Source organism: Pygocentrus nattereri, chromosome 4 (genome assembly GCF_015220715.1).
Source record: "Pygocentrus nattereri isolate fPygNat1 chromosome 4, fPygNat1.pri, whole genome shotgun sequence".
Taxonomy (NCBI): Eukaryota; Metazoa; Chordata; class Actinopteri; order Characiformes; family Serrasalmidae; genus Pygocentrus; species Pygocentrus nattereri.
This window is the reverse complement of record NC_051214.1, coordinates 41,094,318-41,116,867: the sequence shown is the minus strand read 5'-3', so window position 1 is coordinate 41,116,867 and position 22,550 is coordinate 41,094,318. Positions and strand designations below refer to the sequence as shown.

General features: G+C 39.8%; 1 protein-coding gene across 1 annotated transcript; it reads left to right on the top strand.

The window, feature by feature from the left end:
* Positions 1–238: 238 nt before the first annotated feature.
* Positions 239–8,557, top strand: LOC108441937 (solute carrier family 22 member 2-like). Its single transcript, XM_017721712.1, has 11 exons — positions 239–677; positions 1,601–1,704; positions 2,092–2,246; positions 3,811–3,979; positions 4,075–4,189; positions 5,366–5,463; positions 5,819–6,033; positions 6,649–6,757; positions 6,925–7,037; positions 7,345–7,444; positions 8,247–8,557. The coding sequence occupies exons 1-11, from the start codon at positions 261–263 to the stop codon at positions 8,281–8,283; spliced, it is 1,632 nt and encodes a 543-aa protein (XP_017577201.1). The 5' UTR covers positions 239–260; the 3' UTR covers positions 8,284–8,557.
* Positions 8,558–22,550: the final 13,993 nt, after the last annotated feature.

Below are 22,550 nucleotides of genomic sequence, written 5' to 3'. Positions count from 1 at the left end.
TTCAAGTTGATGAAAGACTTATCTAACCCTAACGTCAATTGAAGTCTATTAAAGAATAACATGGTGCATTCTTCACTGTGTTCTCAACGCATCGTTGGTCAATCCCAGCATGACTAGTTCGAGGGTCAGCCTCTTCTCTGGACTCTGCACTTGCATGTGTGCAAATATCCTCAGCTGCTGAAATTCAAATTGAAATGGAAGCCGCTGAAATTCACACAGCCAGAGCAGGTGTCATCACAGTCGCACACAGAACATTTATCATGACCACTTTTGACGACATCTTGGAGGAGGCCGGTAAATTCGGCAGGTTTCAGAAGCGCATCTTTGCCCTGCTGTGTATGGCGTCCATGCCGTTTGCTGGTGTGTATGTGGGTGTTGTGTTCCAGGGCTTCACTCCAGACCACTGGTGCCATGACCCTGGGTTGGAGCAGCTCAGAGAAAACTGCGGCTTGCCTCTAGAGAAGGCCCGCAGGCTCATCCTGCCTTTAGTCAACAGCTCTGCTGGTGTGCTGCCCAGCCAGTGCCAGAGATATGATGTGGACTGGAACTTCACTGACCTGACCTGTGAAAACCTGGACAGGGATATTACGGAGGCCCAGCGTGCTGCTTGGCCCACAACTTCCTGCAAGAATGGCTGGGAGTATGACTATGAGGGCAGAGAGTCCTTTGTCACTGAGGTAAGGGCTGTTATGCACTCTTACGTGAGTCATATAAAAATCTTGAAAATCAAATTTTTTTTAAGCATTTGAAAAAGCCAGCTGCCTTTCACATGAACATTGTGAACATTTATTGATCCAGGACAGATAAAGTTAGTTTCAGAGATAGGAGGTTGTCTTTTCCAGTTCTGGTCCCGAGCCAACTCTGGTCAAAATTTTGAGATGTCCCTGCTCAAGAAGCCATAACTGTTAAAGAGAAGATTTTTAAAAAATCTTCTTCAGTCTTTAAGATGTCAACAGTCATTCAGAGTGGGTTGATGTTTAGTGGTGCATTGTAGCAAAGCACCAGCTCTTTTCTTCATGGTAGTGGTGATAGGAAGTTCTCAGTGTCTACAGTGCAAATATATTCATTTTTATTTGTTTTCTGAATTTTTTATATGTAGCATTGCTAATTGTAAAATAGTGTTAAAATAATTTTCCTTTGGGTACTATTTTTGTCTTTTTTTTAATTAATACAATATCTTATCATTCAACTTCAGACAACATTACTGTAATCATCAAGCATAATAATTATGTGAGGTAGCTTTTAGAAGCACTCATTAAATGCAGCTTAACTTTAGGTTGAATAAAGAATCTGTTAAATCCAACCGTTCATCTAAAACCTAACCTTAAACCAAAACCCAATTCTAATCCTAAACCTGACCCTAACCCTTACATTTTTGACATTCTACTGAGTTTCACCCGATAGTTGGTCAGCAATTTGTGAATCTCTACCTAATCTATACAGTGCTTGGTGTAACTAAGGTTTTCCTGGAACTGTATGTTCAAGCCAAGATTTAGTTGTGTTTATATTTGTGTATACTTTAAAGGATGAATCCTCTATGAAGCACCTCTAGTGACCGCAGAGGTGATTTCAGTGTCTGATGAGGAATGTTGTGTTTCAGTTTGATCTGGTCTGTACTGATGCCTGGTTGGTGGACGTCTTACAAGCAATACTTGGAGTGGGCTTCTTAGTGGGCAGCGTTTGCATCGGATTCTTAGCTGATAAGTATGACCTCTGCTGCGTTCTCTTTGTGTAAATTTTGTCTTGATTCAGTCTTTAAACTTAAACAATTGGTGAGTTTAACCTGAGATGAACCTGAGATGAACTTATCCAGAAAAACTATTAAACTACCCTGAAGCTATGGTTTAAACCATAAAACCACAGGCAGTAATAAAGAGATGAGTACTTGGGTCATTATCTCATGCCCTGCAATCTGCATAGCAAGGATTTTAAATCTTTATTGAGCTATTGCAACTAATAATAAAAGTATTCATGATTTCCACATAACAGACGTCCAATTTTGTACTAGAAGTGTAGAATTTGTAAAATTACTTTAATCAATGTGCTTCTGTAAATAAATTGTTATGCTTTTCTTCTGCTCTGTTCATCTAGATTTGGTAGAAAAGTGAGCTTCCTGGTGTCCAATGTCCTGAGTGCACTTACAGGGATTCTGGTGGCCATATCTCCAAACTACATTTCTCTGGTGGTGTTCCGAGCTCTTCATGGCTTTGGGGTTAAGGGAGGTTGGATGGTGGCCTATGTCCTGAGTAAGGATGGCTTTGTACTTTTTATACTTGTTCTGCCTGACAAACAACAGCTTACAGTGCCGTTTGAAAACCATATTAATTTGACTTAAGACTCTTGTACCAAATACACAATGTTCTCTAACATGATCAGCCCAAAATGTTTGCTTTTTGTGCCATACCTGTTTGTGCTGAGTTCCTAAAGGAAGCTTTGCAGAAAACATGGAATACCACATATACTCTATACTCCAGAATAAAAGAATTCTCCAATGATTTTTCAAAAATTCTATATGAATAGTTGAAATATAAACAGTCATTCAGATTGGTTTGATGTGAACTGCACCATTCTAGTCAGAGTTGATAGGAACCAGATGTCTGAAGAGTTTAATACTACTGAAATCCCCTTCACAGAAAGTTATTACAAAAAACGGATAGATATGTGCTGAAACAATGTTTTATGATAGTTTAGTGATAAAGTTTTGGCTAAAAAGGCATTTGAATCCATTTATTTTAATTCATTTATGACAGAAGTGTAGTATATCCATCATTATAAAAAGGATGGTTCCTGTCCTGAAAGCTGATTGGCTGAGCCGCGTTCGAAGCCATTGTAAAATCCACGATGTACCATGGCTATGACCGCTTCACAACAACTGAACTCTGTATTACTGCGCTACGGCTGTTAATCAATCGATCTTTGACTCTATCACTGATCGCACGGAGCACCAAGTGTGCTGATGAAGGAAGGAGTCGGTTTTGGATAGTATATAAAATGGCTATAATTGTATTGTACACACTGTGACTGGTTCCTATCACCACCACTGTAAAGAAATCAGAGTCTGTAAATTTCTCTGCATTGAACTATTTTAGATCAAACCACTCTGAATGACTGTTTACTTCTCAAGGACTCAATTAGTTTTGAAATTTAGTTAATTGTTTTGAAAGATTGGTGGAGTTGCCCTTTTAGATTAGAACGGTCATACACCCTTAAAAGTAAAGATGCCAAGAAGAGTTCTTCGTGTGATGCTTTAGGAGAACCACTTTTACCAACCTAAAACCTTTCTGTTGATGATTGTATGTTCTGTGGAGAACCCTTTCAAGTTCTAGGTTTAGAAAGAACTCTTGAAGGTTCTTTAAACCTTCAAATGTTATTCTTGCTCACAAATTATATTTCAAACATGGTTCTTTAAGGAAGCAAAAGTGGTTCTTCTATGGCTTCACTCAAAGAATCCCGTGGCACACTGTAGGATCTCATTATGGTTTCAGTACATTGTCCGAAATCCATGCTGCTTCACTCATATTTGTCTGTACTCTTAAAAAGAAAGATTTCTAAATGGTTCTATTATGGATATAGAAAAAAAAACATTTAGTTTCTTTAAACCTTAAGAAGATTCTTCACAAATGCACATCTCATGTAAAATAATGGTTCTTTAAATAACCATTAAAAGGTTCTTTAGGAAACCAAAATTGTTTTTCTACAGTGTTGCTCCAAACATTTTCCATTTTTAAGAGTGTGAGCTTTTTAAAGTCAGCTGCCTGTGTTTGAGCTCTGGCCTGTGGTTTCTTGACCCCTATTTGTCTGATCTCTCAGTCACAGAGCTGGTGGGAGTGGAGTACAGGAGGGTGGTGGGGGTGTTCTTTCAGATGGCCTTCAGCTGCGGCATCATTGTACTGCCCCTCGTCGCTTACCTCATCCCTAACTGGCGCTGGATCCAGGTGGCCTTCACACTACCCTACATTATCTTCATGTCTTACTACTGGTGAGGCTTAAAGGGTCTTCTGGGGCCTCATGATCCTGCTGTAGTGTTTTGAATGCATTCTCAGTCACTGATGGTCTCTGTTTGCTGGATCCTAGGTTTGTTCCTGAGTCACCAAGATGGCTTCTCTCTCAGAACAACTCCAGCAAAGCTGTAGAGATCACTGAGGCATTGGCCAAAGAGAATAAGAAGACACTCTCCAAGAACATTAAGGTGAATTCTTACTTCTAATAATTAATAACTCCAAAGATGTTTCAAGATTTTTGCTTAATACAGTGATTAAGATGTAAACAAAGTCATTCAGAGTAGCTTGATGTGAAATGGCACATTGCAGAGAAATGTAATTGGTAAGATGTCTTTGCAGTGGTGGTCACAGGAACCAGGGGTCGCTGTCCACAGTGCAAATGAAGCCATTTGAATTATAATCCAAATACCAGTGAACACATGTCTTTGATTTTTGATGTTGATGGTAAAATAGTAGTAAATATGTTTCCGTTGGGGACTAATATTTTTGTACAAGCAACCTACACATCTCTGCTACACATCTTCTGCCCGATGACCGCTGGGATAGGCTAAATATATGTATCATATAAATAAAATATATTTCATTTTTTATATCATCTCTCTCTCTCTCATATTTATATATATATATATATATATATATATATAAACACTAAATTATGGAGAGAATACATAATATAGGTCTGAATTCTGTGAAGCATAACTCAGTGCTTATGGGGAAACAAGTTATTTTATGGTATAGAAACACTCTTCGTAGTCAATCTTCATAAATATCTGTCTGTTTGCTGTCAAAACTCACAGATGACATCACTATGGAAATATAAGAAGATGACCAAAAGCACTGTGTATCTGTTTAACTGCATAAAAGTTCTATGATAGATTTTACCCACTGTTTATTTGTGCTTCACTCTCTCCTACTGGCCACCTTTAAAAATAAAAGTCAAAGTTACACTGCATAGGATTTGGGGATTTGGAGACCTCTCTAGTAGAAGGGTGTTCATAGAGTTTTTTGAAGAGAAATCAGTCAAAACTTGGTGAAAGACGTGTGTCTTTTGAGCGTGTCATTATATCTTCATCAGTATGACATTGATTTTACTCTTGAGGTGTAAAACATCAAGCCGGATCTACTTTTTGATCCTGTGCATAGACAAAGACGTATGACGTGATCCAAAAAACTTCCATTAAATCCGTCCCAAGACCTCTGACTTTTCAATGATTATCTCAGGCTTTACAGAGTGACTCGCAGCAGCTCACACACATTTTAGTGTGTTCTTATTTCTCCACACTCAGTAATGCTACTTCTTTTGCATTTTAACCAAAAAAAACAAACAAAATGCTTTTACTGACAGAACTGTCACTGTCCCACAGACACTGAAAGATGACGCACACTCCGCTTCTGGCTCTTTCATGGACTTAATCAGAACTCCCAACATAAGAAAGTACACCCTCATTCTGAGCTTCAACTGGTAAGTCTGTTAACTGAGAACAGGCCACTTTACTTTCACTGTACACTTTATTAGCTCCTCTTAGCCCAAATTATCCTCATTGGCTTCATACCCTGAAGGCCCACAGTTTACTTTAACAATGTACAGTTTATCAGCCACCCTCTACCTTATTCATCATTGGTCAGTTTCTGGGAATTTAAATGGTGGACCATTTTCAGCACAGCAACGACATTGACATGCTATCGTGTGTGAGTGGTTAGGTTTAAAATCATCCAACCACTAAAAACATCCAGCCCGCAGCAGCTCTGTGGTCAGAAACTGACCACTGATGATGTTCTTAAGGTTGGCTAACAAAAAAAAATGTCCTTTCCTCCAGGTTTACTAGTGCGGTGGTTTATCAGGGCCTGATCATGCGTCTAGGAATTCTGGGAGGAAATGTCTACATTGACTTCCTGATCTCAGGATTAGTGGAGTTCCCCGCAGCCTTCCTCATCCTCTTCACCATTGAACGCATTGGCCGACGCCTTCCATTTGCAACGGCCAACATTGTGTCTGGAGCCGCCTGCCTAATCACAGCTTTTATTCCAGAGAGTGAGTTAGTAACATAGTAAGAGTTCAGCAGGAGCAGAGTCAGGTCTAAACAGAAGGCTTTTTATTATTTAATTGTTAATTTTAGGACTAGTAACTACTATTCATTTTTGAGTAACTATTACCAGTCATTTATAATGATTATAAATGTTCAATAACTACCATTACTTATTTAGTCATTATTAAACTTTACAGTAACTATTATTAAATGTTCAGCAACTACAATTATTCGGCAACTGTTACTTATTATTCAGTTATTTGGTATTATAAATGTTTCAGTAACTACTATAAATTACTCAGTACTTACTGAGTTTTTATACTAATAATTTTTCAATAACTACTGTAAATTACTCAGTAACTACTGTGAATTATTCAGTAACTACAATGAAAATTACATATGTTATGTAGTAGAATGAGCAATTCAAATACAGGGTTCAAATACAGATTGTATAAAGGGCTATATGGTCCAAAGGTATAGGATTTGGACTAGTATGTACAATGAGATCTTCAAAAATGAATTAGATGCCAGAAAAATAGAACATTATAAAGAGATTTATGGAGTATTTGGAAACTTTTTCTCCTCTTTTTTGACTTCTAATGTCCACATTTTCTGTGCAGGTTTGTTATGGCTGAAAACAGTGATGGCTTGTGTTGGCAGACTGGGCATCTCTATGGCTTTTGAAATCGTTATGTTTGTGAACACTGAACTGTACCCAACCTTCATCAGGTACATCCCCTCATAAAATAAATAATATTGTGCAAAAGGAGCGAGTTCATGCTACACATTATATTGCACAAAGTAGTGTCAAACTGGTGGTTTAGTCCAGTTTTAAATGATAAGCAGTAATTGTATATGGCAGTGATTCTGACCGTAAAGATCCTGTTTTGCTGCAGGAATCTGGGTGTGTCTGTCTGCTGTACTCTGTGTGATATTGGAGGGATTGTAGTTCCCTTCCTGCTTTACAGACTGGCTGTCATCTGGCTGGAGCTGCCACTCATCATTTTTGGTGTGTATGGATGTTCCTGTACTTATATGAATTCTAAAGGTGTCTAGTTCTGGAGCTGGAGGGCCCAGCACAGTTCTGGTGGTTTTCCATCCAAAAACAGCTGATTCAACTCAGCAGTTAGTTGCCAAGGTATGTAGGTGTGTTTAAGCATGCAAATCCAGGACCAGAACTAGACAGCCGTGGTGTATTCCTACATAAATTACGTGTACAAACAGTAGACGTGACTTCAGTTTAAAGTAGGGAAGTGGGTTTCTTCCTGAGTGTGAGAAACAATGCAGGTAGTAAAGGAAAGGTTGACTCTTAACAGGTGTCCTGGCAGTCATTGCTGGTGGACTGGTACTGCTGCTGCCTGAGACCAAAGGAGTGCCTCTACCAGAGACCATTGATGACATTGAATTACCAAACAGGTAAGTAGCTTCTTTCTTTATGGCCCCTGTGCCAAGATAATAATAAATGTTGAAAGGAATTGTTGAAATGTTGATTGCTTGCTCAGTTATAAAGGCAAAAATCCAGTTTGCTTCCAGTTTGGAAATGATACACCTTTCCATCTAAATATATTCGATCAATGAATGTGTTTACATGCACTTAATCCGATCAGATTTTGTCAGGAATCTGATCATGTTTATATGCATTTGAGTGATCAAATAATGTGAAGACTCTGGGTCTACATGAGTCAGCCAGTAATCAGATTTGTGCTTTGACACAAATGTAATGCAAGTCACTTTACCAAAAATATGAACATGCATCATCTAGAAAATGAATATTTAAGTCCTGTATTTTGTCAAGCATGGAGTTTAGCATCGCTCCAAAAGTGTTTTGTTGCCATCTCACAGCACTTATTTCCAGTACCACAGTCTGTTTCACACATGAGCAGACTGAAAAATCCAAAAGAAATCAGTAACAGTTCATATGCACAGAGAAATCCAATTACTGGGGTAAAATCCAGCTCTCTCCGTCAGATTTCTTAATTGGATTGGTGTATGCTGTTTACATGACCATTTCAATAATCAGATAACTGAAGAAATCCAATTATGATGAGATTGTTGAGTGCATGTAAACAAACTCAGTGATACTGAGGTGTTAATGTGTAGCTCAACTTATTTTAAAGCATTTTGAGAGTTTTAACTGAAGTGCTATATAATTAATAATAATAATAATATGGTATGATATTTGCATGAGAAAAGTAATATGTTGCTGTCATATTTTCAGAAACAAAGAAGATACAAATACGAGTCACCAGCTGTAGAATCTGTTGCCCTCAGATGTGACAACTAACAAAGAGAAAGTGGTTGTCTGAGCTAATTTATTTTATTCTGGGGAATTTCAGCCACACCTACGTAGCTTAATGTGCTGTACACTGTCATCAAATCAGAGAAAAGGTTTTTGTAAAATGGACCCAGTGAGGAGTTGCTGCATAGGTAGGCTGCTCTTCAGTACTATGGGTTATCCATAGAGTGGCTGCAGTGCTGTACAATGCATATTTTCAAGTAAAATAAAATTTTATTCTGATATAGGCACAAAGACTGAGTGTTGCATAATAAACTGAAATGTACTTTTTTGGTAAGTGTAAAAATTCATTTTCAATGTAAGATAAGAAATAAGGAGAAATTTGTGTTGATTAATGTATGATAGCACACATCAATTCAATTGTATATTAAAGTGCCAAGTTATTAAAACACATTGTAACCCATGTTCATGGAATAATCTCTGATTGTTATGGTGCTTGCCAACCATTGCTATAATTTAAACTAACCGTTTAAAATAGTGATGATTATTAGTATTAATAATAAATGACTTATTGCGTATTGGTATATTTTATCAAATTGTATTTTGTTGCCATGCAATAAGTCACATGAGGCTGCATTACTGTGATGGTAATGCTTAAGAGGCTTCTTGTCATCTTTAAACTTTGCTACAATGACTAACCCACAGTGTTTTGAAGCTTAGTACTTCATTTGAACCTATTAGCAGATATTATAGATATTACTGTATTATTTGAGTCGTTTACTTGACAGCTGTCTGTTCCTCCCTCAATATTTCCTGCACACATCTCATGATCCTTCACCTGGTTGTTCAGGTATGCTGGACGGTTGCACACTTTGTTTTCAATCACTGGAAAACCGGTGTGACGATGGGGAGCGATGTTGAGGCGGACGCATGTGTGGAGACAAGCGAGATTTATTATGGGCAAATCCAAAATCAGGGTCAAGACAGTCCAGGTTCAAATGGTTCAGTACGGAGAGCAGGAGGGACAGACATGACAAAATGAACACAGAACTCCAAACAGACCAGAAATGAACAAAACTCTTCAAACAATACATACACTTTGAACAGTATATGCAACAAACCGCACAAACAAACAAAGACCAGCCAGCACAAAGGGCAAACACAGGGTTTAAATACAAACCAAGACAACGAGGGACAGGTGGGAAACAGGTGGAAACAATCAGGGGTGGAGCCATGGAACAAGAGGGCAGGACTGAAAACCAAAACAGAAGCACATGGACAGGACTAGGAAGTAAATAACATCCTTTATGCTCATGCACTAATGTATGTCAGTACACTAAAAAATTGGGGTTGTTTGACAAACTAAAACATGTTGACTACATAAATACCATAACCTAACAAATTCAAGCTCACTGTAGTCTTGACTGTAAACATGAGATGGAATGAAATGAGGCAATGTACTACAGGCTACCATGGTTCCAAAAATTTTAATCAGTACCATTAGAGATGAGTCAGAATTTCTGAATATTCAAATAGTCATGAAATTATAAAACAGTAAATTAGGATTTTCGATATGCAAATTGTTCTTATAAGAACCATGAGATGTCTTAACTATATGCTCCACCAGAGGGCAGTGTACAGTCTGAGACTTTTGTTTTGGTCAGAATTTCTTGTTTAGTCAAAAAGGGAAAGCATAAAAAGATACTTAAACGTTAATGTGTCCTGGACGAGAAGCACTGTGTGGCAGCACAGATTGTGTGGCAGCACAGATTCTCTGCCACAGGGTAGCAGAATATACAGAGCATGGCTATAGCACATAAGAACCACTGCAGAAAAGTGCTGATAAACATCAAGCTCATTGCACACTCTTTTAGATATAATCGCATTAAACCTTAAACATAATTTAGTGAACTGATGGGGTTTGGTACCAGCTCACTGTTCTCTAGCTAAAAGGTGTATATATGTATATGTAAGTATTTGGGTGTAAAAGCCAACATTTAAAAAACTTGCTTAGTAGCACTATATAAGAAGCAGTCAACTGAGATTCAACCTTATCATTTTCAGAGGTTTGATCTTATAGACGTTTAACGTTGCCGATTAATGGGCTGCTGTTGTTCAATTTTCAGCTCTTTACCTTCTTTTTTATGTTAAAGAAGGCTAAATATTGCATGTAAAAGGAACTTGTATCCATTATACAGCTTTGTTTAACTGAAATCATACATGGAGTTCTCTGCTTTTGCGAATAAACTGAATTTAAATAAAAAAAGCAAATCAATAATAAAGTTTCATTTTGTAAGTTAGTTGAATTTTCTTAAGTTTTTACCTAATCAAAACAACCACAGTGTGACTGATATTACTTGGCCTTCACAATAAAAAAACATGATTTATGAAAATGAATTAAAACTGAAATATCTGTTTTGGCAAATGAACAGCTTTGTCAAGTTTTATATTGACCTGCCCGATGACATTGGCCTCGCAGCAGTTGAAAAAGATGTCATGGCATCTCAAGAAAGCATATGCTAGCCTTCACCCTCCCAGGTTCATAGCATTTCTGAAAGATCTAACTAGCAGATGAAATTGACAATGAGACCAAAAAAAGATTCTCTAAACAGCATGGATTTAATATCTAGAATACAGTTTATTCGAGTGCTCATATGTGTGTATATTAAGTATTGCATTGGCTTCAACCCTGGCTCAGACTACCCGACAATCCTCTTATCATGCTGAGCATGAACACACCAAACCTTGTGGAAAGCCTTCCCAGAAGAGTTGAAACTGTTATAGCTGCAAAAGGTGGGTTGACATGATATGAAACCCTATGGATTAAGAATGGGATGTCACTCAAGTTCATATGCATGTGAAGGCAGACAAGTGAATACATTTGTACTTTTGGAAATATAGTGTGTATGTGTGTGTGTATATGTTTTATGAGAGAAAAAAACATTGTTTCTGCAACATTTTGATGTGGAAACAGGAAAAAACGGGAATTGTAGAATCAAATATAAAGATAATTTCATAAGCAGTGGTGGACAGTAACTGAGTAAATGTAATTCGTTACTGTACTTAAGTAGTTTTTTTGTGTATCTGTACTTAAGTATTTCCATTTTGGGTGACGTTTTACTTTCACTCCACTATGTTTCAAAGTCAAATATCTTATGTTTTACTCCAATACATTTAGAGAAATCTGTCGTTCCTTTTGGTTTCTGTGTGTATAAAAACAAACAAAACAACGAAAGAAGCACAGAGCAAGAACACCAATCAGGGCACAGCGGTCACTTTGTTCTGAGCTTGTTTTGACCTGTTGGTCATACCAACCCAGTGCAAGCACACGATTCACAAAGCAGCAAAGTTTCAACAGGACTGTAAGTATGTACAAAAACCCCCTGGTGGGCAAGCCAGGGGCAACAGTGGCAAGGAAAAACTCCCTCAGAACTGAGGAAGAAACCTTTGGAGGAACCAGGCTCACCAAGGGGGACCCATCCTCCTCTGGTCAAACTACCTACAAGTGATTATATTACTAATATTAGTAGCAGTAATATTCGTGTTAGGAATAACTAGGAGTCTATGAGAACATCAGCGTAGGGTGGGCAGCTCGTCCAAGGCAAGTGGTGGCAGTTGGTCTGAAGTGGGTAGCAGGAGGGCTCGACAGTCAGTCGTCCTTCAGTGTCCGGCCGGACATATGGGTGATTGTATACTCGGAAAGAAAGCAGGTAAATGGAATTAGTTTTGTTCTATCCGTTTGTACATAAACAGGGTGAAAGATGGCCTAGGCTATTAGAAGATTGCTAACACCCTAAAACTGAGCTACAGCACGGTGGCCAAGGTCATGCAGCGGTTTTCCAGGACAGGTTCACCTGTAAGCTTCATATCCAGAAGTTGGCTTTGAAAATAGATGCATGAGTGCTGCCAGCATTGCAGCAGAGGTTGAAGAAGTGGGAGGTCATGGTATGAGACCATACGCTGCAAAATGCATCAACTTGGTCTGCATGACCATTGTCCCAGAAGGAAGCCTCTTGTGAAGCTGAAGCACAAGAAATCCTGCAACCAGTTTGCTGAAGACAAGCAGTCCAAGAACATGGCTTACTAGAACCATGTCCTGTGGTCTGATGAGACCAAAATAAACTTCTTTGGCTCAGATGGTGTCCAGCATGTGTGGTGGCGCCCTGGTGAGGAGTACCAAGACTGTCTCCTGTGGTCCAGCATGGTGGTGGTTGCATCATGATCTGGAGTTGCATGAGTGCTGCTGGCACTGAGGAGCTGCGGTTCACTGAGGGAAACATGAATTCCAACATGTACTGTGACATTCTGAAGCAGAGCATGATCTCTTCCCTTCAGAAACTGTGCAGCATGGCAGCTTTCCAACACAATAACAACCCCAAACAAGATGAAAACTGCCTTCCAGAAGGTAAAAGTGATGGACTCGCCAAACCTAAACCCAATTGAGCACCTGTGGAGCATCCTCAAGCGGAAGGAGGAGGAGCACAAGGTGTCTGACATCCACGAGTTCTGTGTTGTCATCATGGAGGAGTGCAAGAGGACGCCAGTAACAACCTGTGTAGCTCTGGTGATTTCCATGCCCAAGAGGATTAAGGCAGTGCTAGATAATAATGGTGGTGACACAAAATATTGAAACTTTGAGCACAATTTGGACATGTTCACTGTAAGGCGTACTCACTTGTGTTGCCAGCTATTTAGACATTAATGGCTGTGTGTTGAGTTATTTTCAGAGGACAGAAAATCTGTACTGCTATACAAAAAGTAGTCAGTGTACAGCAAGTTATATCCAAGTTTCATTTCTGTAGCGTTGTCCCATAAAAAGATGTAACAAACTATTTGCAGAAATGTGAGGGGTGTACTCACTTTTGTGAGATATGCTCATTGATTCAGCTTTTTTCTTTAATTTGTTATCTGTTTGTAGTATAATTCATATGCAGCATATCAACAGGATGGTATGCTATCAAACCTGTGTGTGTCTGTTTAGGATTGTGGGGCTGTCCAAGCAGTGCTGCAGCATGTCTAAAGAATGGTGACAAGTATGTGAGTCTGGGAGAGGCGAAGGAGGGACCGCAGTGGGAGAGCGATGTCCTGGTGCTGAAATACACAGATGGGGCATCCTGTCCTGCCAGCGATCAGAAAAGAACTACCATCATCCGCTTCAAATGTGATCATGAGATCCGATCTGTTCCACATGCTCTACACAATCATACAGTACACACACTCATGTAAAGCTGAGGTGAGAGACAAATGGTGTGTGTTTTCAGTAACGTCTAGGGCTGAAACAAATACATCACATGAACAATAATGACAACAGTATAAAATTGTCTACAGGTATTTTCATTGTTAATTTTTGTCAGAGTGACATCCAACTGTGTCAATGACTGTGTAGCAGTGAACTGTGCTTCACAGTATGTTCCTGTGTTGATCAGTGTACCTCAGGGACATCCAAAGTCCAGCCAGGGTCCCAGTGCTGTTGTGCTTTATTGTGTCATTACTTACATGCCAGTCAGTGTGTTGTAGTTCTTCCTTTCACCTGATGGTGGCAGCAGTACTGTAAAATTGCAGTGTAATGCACTGTGCTGTGGTTACAAAATTAGCCGAAGTTTAAGAGCCTTTCTTTTCTGACTAGACTTGCAGCCATAAAGCACAAACAACATTTTGTTAAGTAAAAATCAAGTAAAAATGAAGCTTCATGCCACTGCTGTTATTAAACTTTGTGCCACTTTACTCGAAAATATGAACATACATCATCTAGAAGGTAAAGAATATTTAAATCCTCTATTTTGTGTTTGGGTTCAGAGCTCCCCCAGAAGTGTTTTGCTGTAGTTGGAAACAGAAATACGATTGCTGCCTGACTCGTCTATACCCGGAGTTTCCCCAATATCTGATTACTCAAGAGAATGTAAATGTGTTGATCAGATTACTGACAAAATCTAATTTTATGCAGATATAAGATTAAGTGCATGTAAACACATCCATTGATAACTGTCAGTTTTGGTGAGATGAAATTTTTTATTTGAGAGCCAAAGCAAAAGCATGTGCCTCATATGTAAAAATACTGTAATACATTTAATATGATACATATGAAACAAACCATGGACATTATACAGGAAAAATATACAGGAGAGGGCAAAAAAACTAAAGCAACTGCAAACTCCGCATTTGATAATGTAATTTCTGAATAATGCCACTGCATTTGTTCAGTATAGAACATTATCCAACAAAACAGAAGATTTACATAGTTTTGTTTCATTTGTCTCACAAATTATATTGTAGTGCTCACCGCTATCAAAGAAGAAACGCTTGTGTACAAGTTGTTGTGCTTTATTAACAGGCTGTAGTTGGCCAGATAGTTGAGATAGTAGTTGAGGTAGTTTAGATTAGAAACAAAGAAGAGGAAGAGAGTGAAGACAGAGCCAAAGATTAGATGATGGAAGCTGAAGGAGGAGGATGGTTGCAGGCAGTTCAGGGAAAAATTGCAACAGGCCCTTGGGGGCAGTGAGGAGCTACCTGAGGACTGGGAAACTACAGCTAAGGTGGTGAGAGAAACTGGCAAGAATGTGTTGGGTGTTTTGTCTGGTCAGAGGAAAGAAGACAAGGAAAGTTGTTGGTGGAATGAGGAAGTCCAGGAGAGTATTCAGAAGAAGAAGGCAGCTAAGAAAAAGTCGGATAACCAGAGGGATGAAGGAAGTAGGCAGGAGTACTGTGAGGCTAGTCACATAGCGAAAAGAATGGTGACAAAGGCAAAGGCTCAGGCCTATGATGAGCTGTATGAGAGGCTGGACAGTAACGAAGGAGTAAAGGACTTGTATCGTTTGGCTAAACAGAGAGATAGAGCTGGAAAGGATGTACAGCAGGTTAGGCTGATAAAGGACAGAGAGGGAAATGTACTAGTGAGTGAACAGAGAGTGATGAGTAGATGGATGGAGTGCTTTGAAGAACTAATGAATGAGGAAAACGAGAGAGAGAGGAGGACAACGGGGGAGAGATAGTGGATCAGGAAGTGCAGAGCATTAGTAAAGTGGAAGTGAGGGCAGCTTTAAAAAGGATGAAGAATGGAAAGGCACTTGGTCCAGATGACATACCTGTGAGATTTTCGTTTGGAGTGACAAGGATGGACAAGATTAGAAATGAGCAGATCAGAGGGACAGTGAAGGTGGAGCAGTTTGGAGATAAAGCCAGAGAGGCCAGGTTGAGATGGTTTGGACAAGTGTTGAGGAGGAATAGTGGATATATTGGGCAAAGAATGTTGGAGATGGAGCTGCCGGGTAGAAGGAGAAGAGGTTTATGGATGTAGTGAAGGTGGACATGGAGATGGTTGGTGTGAAAGTAGAGGAGGCAATGGATAGGGCAAGATGGCGGCAGATGATCTGCTGTGGCGACCCCTAGAGGGAGCAGCCGAAAGAAGAAGAAGAAGAGTTGGCCAGAGCCATCCATCCATCCTTAACCACTTATCCGGGTCCGGGTCGCGGGGGCAGCAACCTAAGCAAAGAGGCCCAGGCCTCCCTCTCCCCATCACCTCCTCCAGCTCTTCCTGAGGGATACCGAGGCGTTCCCAAGACAGTCGAGAGATATAATCCCTCCAACATGTCCTGGGTCTTCCCCAGGGTCTCCTCCCCATCTGACATGTCTGGAACCTCCCTAGGGAGGCATCCAGAGGCCATCCTTACCAGATTCCCAGACCACCTCAACTGGCTTCTCTCAACGTGGAGGACTCCGAGCATCTCCTGAATTGCCAATCTTTTCACCTTATCTCTAAGGGAGAGCCTGGTGACCCTGCGGAGAAAGCTCATTTCGGCCGCTTGTATCTGCGATCTCGTTCTTTCGGTGACTACCCAAAGCTCGTGACCATAGGTGTGAGTCAGAACGTAGATTGACCGGTAAATTGAGAGCTTCACCTACTGGCTCAGCTCTCTCATCACCATGATGGACCGGTATAGGGTCCGCATTAATGCAGACGCTGCACCAATCCACGTGTCAACTTCTCGCTCCATCCTTCCTTCACTTGTGAACAAAATCCCAAGATATTTAAACTCCTCCCCTTGGGGCAAGAATTCATTCCCAACCTGGACAGAGCATTCCACTTTTTTCCAGACGGAGGACCATGGTCTCAGATTTAGGGGTGCTGATTTTCATCCCAGCCGCTTCACACTTGGCTGCAAACTGGTCCAGAGAGATGGACATTTGTTGGAATGATGAGGGAAATAATTGAGAAGTCAGCTAATCAAAACTTCTTTCATACAGTTACTAGCCCACAACTGTGCTCAAGTGTTGTCAACACAAAGTTTGTTTAATTGGTAAACAGAGCAAAGACGTGCAGGTTACAGTAACTTACACATTACTGCATATAAAACTAATGTAACAGAAAAATGTCTTTGCTTCATAAACAAGAAGAGTGTCCGGTGTGGAATAGCAGGTATTATGGGCTTGAAATTAGCTTATGACAATTGAAGCTCCCTGATATTTTCTCTTTGATCCTGATCTGTTCAGTGAATCTGACTGAACAGATTCAACACAGCTAGTGTCTGCAAGTGCGTGAGATCAACTTGTATCCATTATGCATTGTGGACTTTGGTTAATGTGTAGTCTTATATTTCTTAGAACATGTTTTAAACAAATTATAGGTCATTCATTTGCTGACGTCTGTATTTTGTACTTGTGACCTAAATTAAATAAGTTGAGGTTGTACCCGTGTTTATAACAGTGGTTATGGATTATCTAAAGGTTATGAATCTGGCTTACTGTTCAACGTGTACTGTCTCCTTGACGGAAATGTTATCTGTCCTCATGTGAAGTGCTCAGTTTGGAATGGAACCAGCCTTTTGGACCTGAGCCCTCTGATTCACCTGAATTTACATTTAGGGCATTTTGCTGACGCTCTTATCCAGAGCAACTTACAATTTTATCATTTTTTTACACAGGTAGGCCAAGGTGGTGTTAGGAGTCTTGCCCTGGTTGGGGATTGAACCCCAGTCTACAGCGTAGAAGGCAAAGGTGTTAACCCCTACACTACACCAACCACTAATGGGTACTATGGGTACTACACTGCCAAAGATGAGGACTTGGACAAGGACAAGTCTCCTGACTTTTACATCAACATCTGCCAGCCTCTTAACCCCATTCCAGGGGTCACGTGTCCTCCTGGAGCAGCAGTGTGCATGGACCCTGCTGATGGAGACCCAGTAACTCCAAAAATATGGAGTTTTTTTTGTGTATGTGTGTATTTTGGAGTTCTGACACAAAACAAAATGTGTGTAGCTGTTCAGTTGGTGAGGTTCTGATGAAGAATTGCTTGTTTCTGAGGGTGCCTTGATGATATGTATCTGATTGCTCTGTGCAACTTGCTCTGTGATATAATTTGCTGTAGTAAATTTCATGTTGTGATTTGGTGACAGTTTTTGTTAAGGCCCTGTTTGGTTTGTTTGTTTTTTTGTTTTTGCCTTGCGCAGGACATTGGACGTGTCACCTCCGCCCCTATATACAATCCCGACACAGATGAGGTGAAGATCATTCTTTTGTTTTACATTCTAGAAATATTTTTATTTATTCACTCATTTATTTAATTATTTAAGGCCTATTTTGGTTGAAAATGTCCTGTTTGTTTTTCTATATATTCCTTGTGAACATGATTTCATTACACCTTTTCTAGGTGGAGATCTCTTTTAACAGTAATACACCTTGCGCCATTGATTCCTCCACCAATTACACATCCAAAATCATCTTCACCTGCCAGAAAAGCACAGAACTGGTGAGAGGTCATTACTCCTACATAGAGGCGAGCAATGTGGCAAAATGTATCATCATAATACTTTTTTCACAATACACATTACAGTATACATCACAATTTTTTTCTGTGGTTTGCAGTTTGAACAAACAACAAGGGCCAGTAGTTCCACAGTGAAATTAAAACAATGGTTACAATCATTTCCACAATATGCCCAGAAAAGTATGTTATATAATATGACATAATTTGTCATGTATATATGTTTATCAATATGGTAATGATGATGATGATGATGATGATGATGATGATGATGATGATGAATATAATACTGCTCAGCCTCAGTTTCAATATCCCTTCTGTTCTGGAACCACACAATTCCTCATTTCTCATCTGTGAGACTTTTCTTGTTAATTCAGGGTTCTCCAGTGATGATTCGTCAGCAGGATTGTATGTATGTGTTTGAATGGGCCACTCCTGTGGTGTGTTCAGAGACGGTCAGTGCACAGGGTTGCTCACTGAAGGTCTCCCAGCTGCAGTACACCTTCAATCTCTCAGCGCTGTCTGGAGTCGTTCAGGTATATTTCTGCTGGCACGAGAGTCATTTTATGAGCTGTTTATAGGACGCAGTCATATGTAAAATCCCTGGTACAGAAATCAAATTCTTAAATTTATTGCACAGTTTCTATGCATCTATGATTTTAACATATTGAGAAGAAAAAAAAAATCACAAACTATCAAATGTGCCAAAATCTTTACACAGTCCACATTTTTTGTTTTGCTTTTTCCTCAGTATGTTAAATTTAACAAATATACAGTAACTGTATTAAAACTAGAGCCTGTGTTAACTTATTTTCACTGCAGTGATTTTCAAACTAGGCAGCCTGTAAGGAGTGTTTTGATCCCTGTTTTATAAGATGAATTGTATTTCTTACAAAACAGCCGGAAGAGATGTGTGTTGCATAGTTTTCCATTAAAAAATTTGACTAATCATCAAGTGGCCTAATTCACTAAATAAAAAAAAAATTCTAAATTAAAAAAAATTATATTCTGTGATCATATGCTGTCCTAAAGCTTGAATAAAGATAACAGCAGACTGTGCAGTCATGTGTCATTTAAATCCTTAAGTTGTTAATAATTATTTTATATTTTGTAGGTTAGAGGTCCTTCCAGCTCCTATAAGATCAACGTGTGTGGGGCAGTGACCGATAAAGACTGTAAGAACAGTCCAGTGTGCCTGGTGTCCAGTGCTCCACCCTTCTCATTTGGCATCAGCAAGGCCATGAGTCTGAATTACAGTCTGGAGGAGCAGGTTGTCATTATGCAGTATGGAGGTAGAGACCCTTGCCCTTCAGGTCAGGATCAGTCATTCATGGTAGCCTGGCTTTGCCTATGCATCTGTTACAAGTTGACTAGAGATGTGGATTTGCAAAATTAGGCCATCCACCATGTATGAGGCTATTTTCCTATCTACTATACTTTCTGTTCACTGGCATTTATACCAACACTGTGAGCTACTCCTCCAGTACTTGGGGTATCTGGACCATCCAGAAGGACAAATATCTGCCTTCCTCTTTACAGTGACTGTCGGAGGAGATGTGTGTGTTTTCCCTTTCACGTATATGGGCAGGTTCCTATTCAGAGTGCACAGCAGATGGTTGAAAAGATAGGAAATGGGGTTACCACCAAACTTATGACCTGCGCACTCTGTCCTCCCTGACAGAGCCCTGGAAGTTCAGCAACAGTGACGAGAATGATATGTGAGTGAACACCTTTCTGTGCCGACAGATTAATTCTGCACTACTTTTTTTACATGTAAATAAAATAACCAATAGACTTGGAAGGCAGTTTACTGATATTCTTACCAGCAGTGTGTGCTTTTTTCCCCACATTTTGATATTGAAATATCCGCAAAATACTATATCAAATGTGAGAAGCAGGCCATATAGAAAATGCATCATTATACAAAACTGTCAGAGTAGCGTGACGGCGTGGCTGTGGAAAGTGAAGACTGACAGCTGCACTTTTCTCACCAACTGTTGGCCACTTTGCGTTAAAATAAAATCATGCGTCAATGTCCGTAGTAAAAGTACGTATTCATAGATGCTGTCCAGTTCTGTGCCGTGATGACAACTCGAACAGGCCAAATGTTGTTTCTAAAAATGCAGAGATCTCCTGCTGAATGTTATGTACACAGTTTGAATACATTATTTATATATTATTTGAACTGCAGTTATCTCCTTTGGACTGTGGAGTTCTAACACTGATTTCAGCAGGTGCTTTCACTATGGGTGTGAAACATGACAAAACACACTTATTTCATCACACTTGATTTCACTTGACCATTAGGTGTAAACAGGCCCTTTGAGAAACTGTGCGGCCCTGAACTTTTGGCATGCCATGTATGTACAGTCCTATGGGGTAAATGAGGTTTATAGGTAAAAGTTCTGTCTTTCTCAGGTGAACACGGATGAGGATGGTTGTGAGGACGAGATGGAGTGCTTGATGGAGGAAGTGGAAACTCCAGCGCGGGGGCTGCAGGAGAATGGCCATGTTACCACTAAGCCAGTCAGTGCTGATGCCCTGCGCTCCTTCTCTCTGGACGAGCAGAACAGCAAGGACGAGGTGCTGACCGTGCCGGGTGTCAGAATCCACTCGGGATGAGCCTCAGGCCCCTCTTCGTCCCTGCTCCAGGCCACCCGGCGGAGGGCCGAGAGTGATGAGGATCTGGTGGGGCTTCTGGAGGACACGGGGAGCAAGAGCACGTCCAAGTCGGGGGCCAAGCACCAGAGGAAAGCACAGCCGGACCCCGAGGACAGTGATGAGGATCTGCTCAGAGTCTAAGGACAATCCTCTGCTCCCTGTGATGAACTTCAGAATGTCTCTCCAACCTTTCGCTCCTTCTGTTTGTTCTCTTTCTGGTTTTCTAAAGGGAAAAATCTATTTATGTGTCGGCTGTTTACTGTACAGTGTTTGAAAGCAGATTGGTTCATGTATCCACTCTATATCAATGCCTTTGGGATGAAAATATTCTTTTTCATCATTTAATTATTTGTTTGTTTTTTCTTCTGTAGGTTAAACTGAATTAATTTCATATACAGATGTTATTCTGTGTAAAGTCTACATCTCCCTCAGAAATACAATGCTGTGCAAAAGTCAGAGACCATCTTCACCTTCATTTATTTTACTTTCATTTGCAACACACCACTAAGAAACTTTATTTTGCAGCATTCAGAAAAAAAGCTGAGAACTTAAATGTACCAGACAACTACACAGGAGCTTCAACAGCTGAATATAAAATCATTTTTTCAGTACTTTTTTATGTGCTCCCTTTCCAGTTTTTCAAAGAAATCTGCAGGGATCTGAACTCTGAGGGGGTCAGTCTATTGTTCTGAGAGCGCCAGCTTTTGATTTAAATTTGCAGGTTTTCTTTTGTGTCTATATCTTGAGTTGTTTTCTCATAGTGGAAGAATTTTTAAATATCTGAATCAAGAGTGGAGCTTGATTTTCTCCTCTTTGATGGGGACGGTTTTGATGCTCTGTCAGATCTTGCATGGCTGTTTGGGGCCTCAGTTTTTTAACCTTGTCACATTTTTCTTTCACTTTCCTTTTTCTTATGCAAGTGGATCATCTATCATGTAATCTCAGAAGTATCTCCTGAAAAATGAATAGCTTGTACATAGTGGTGATTTTGACTGGAGCTCTCTGACTATTGCACAGTATGCTGTACAAGATGGTTTGTGAATTTATGGTTTGGCTGCATTTTGTTATTTACCTGGTAGGAAAGTGTGACCAGTAATGAATATGAAAAGTCCTGCATAAGCAGCAGTATTTTACATGTCTTTGGTCACATAAGGCCATGAGGCAACTTCCCCAGATCAGTTTTAACTAGAAATGTAGGAATGTGCTTTGCAGTACTTTGCCTCATACACAAAGTTGGTTGAAATCCACGCTTCATATTTACAGTGGCCAAGGGCAATGTCTCTTTAAAGCATTACTATTTATTGAGTAAAGCGATGTTCCCTGCATTGCTTCAGCTTCCCTTTTGCCAAAAACAGCATGCTCTATGTATCCTTTACAGAGAATCAGAATCAGAATCCTTTATTGATCCCAGAGACTGCATGTGTTACAATTACAATTTTTGTAAAAAAATGAACACTTTAATCATTTAAAACAAAGAGAAATTTGCAATATGTACATGAGATTTAAGTTTTTATGAATACAGTAACGTGGTGTTGACTGTGATAATAAACATCTAGTATAAGGCAGTTCAAATTATTGTACCTCTGAGTTATTGCACATAATTATTATTATTACACATATTAACAGTTGGGTATTGAGTTTTACACAGATGAACCACACTTTGTGAATCACACACTGAGGGAGGAGTTATAGAGTTTGATGTCCACGGGTAAGAATCACTTCTTGTGGCGCTCTGTGGTCATTTCGGTAGAATGAGTCTTGCACTGAATGAGCTCCTGTGTCTCATCACTGTGTCGTAGTGTGGGTGGGAGCCATTGTCCATAATGGCCTGCAGCTTAGACAGCGTCCTCCTCTCTGTCACCGGG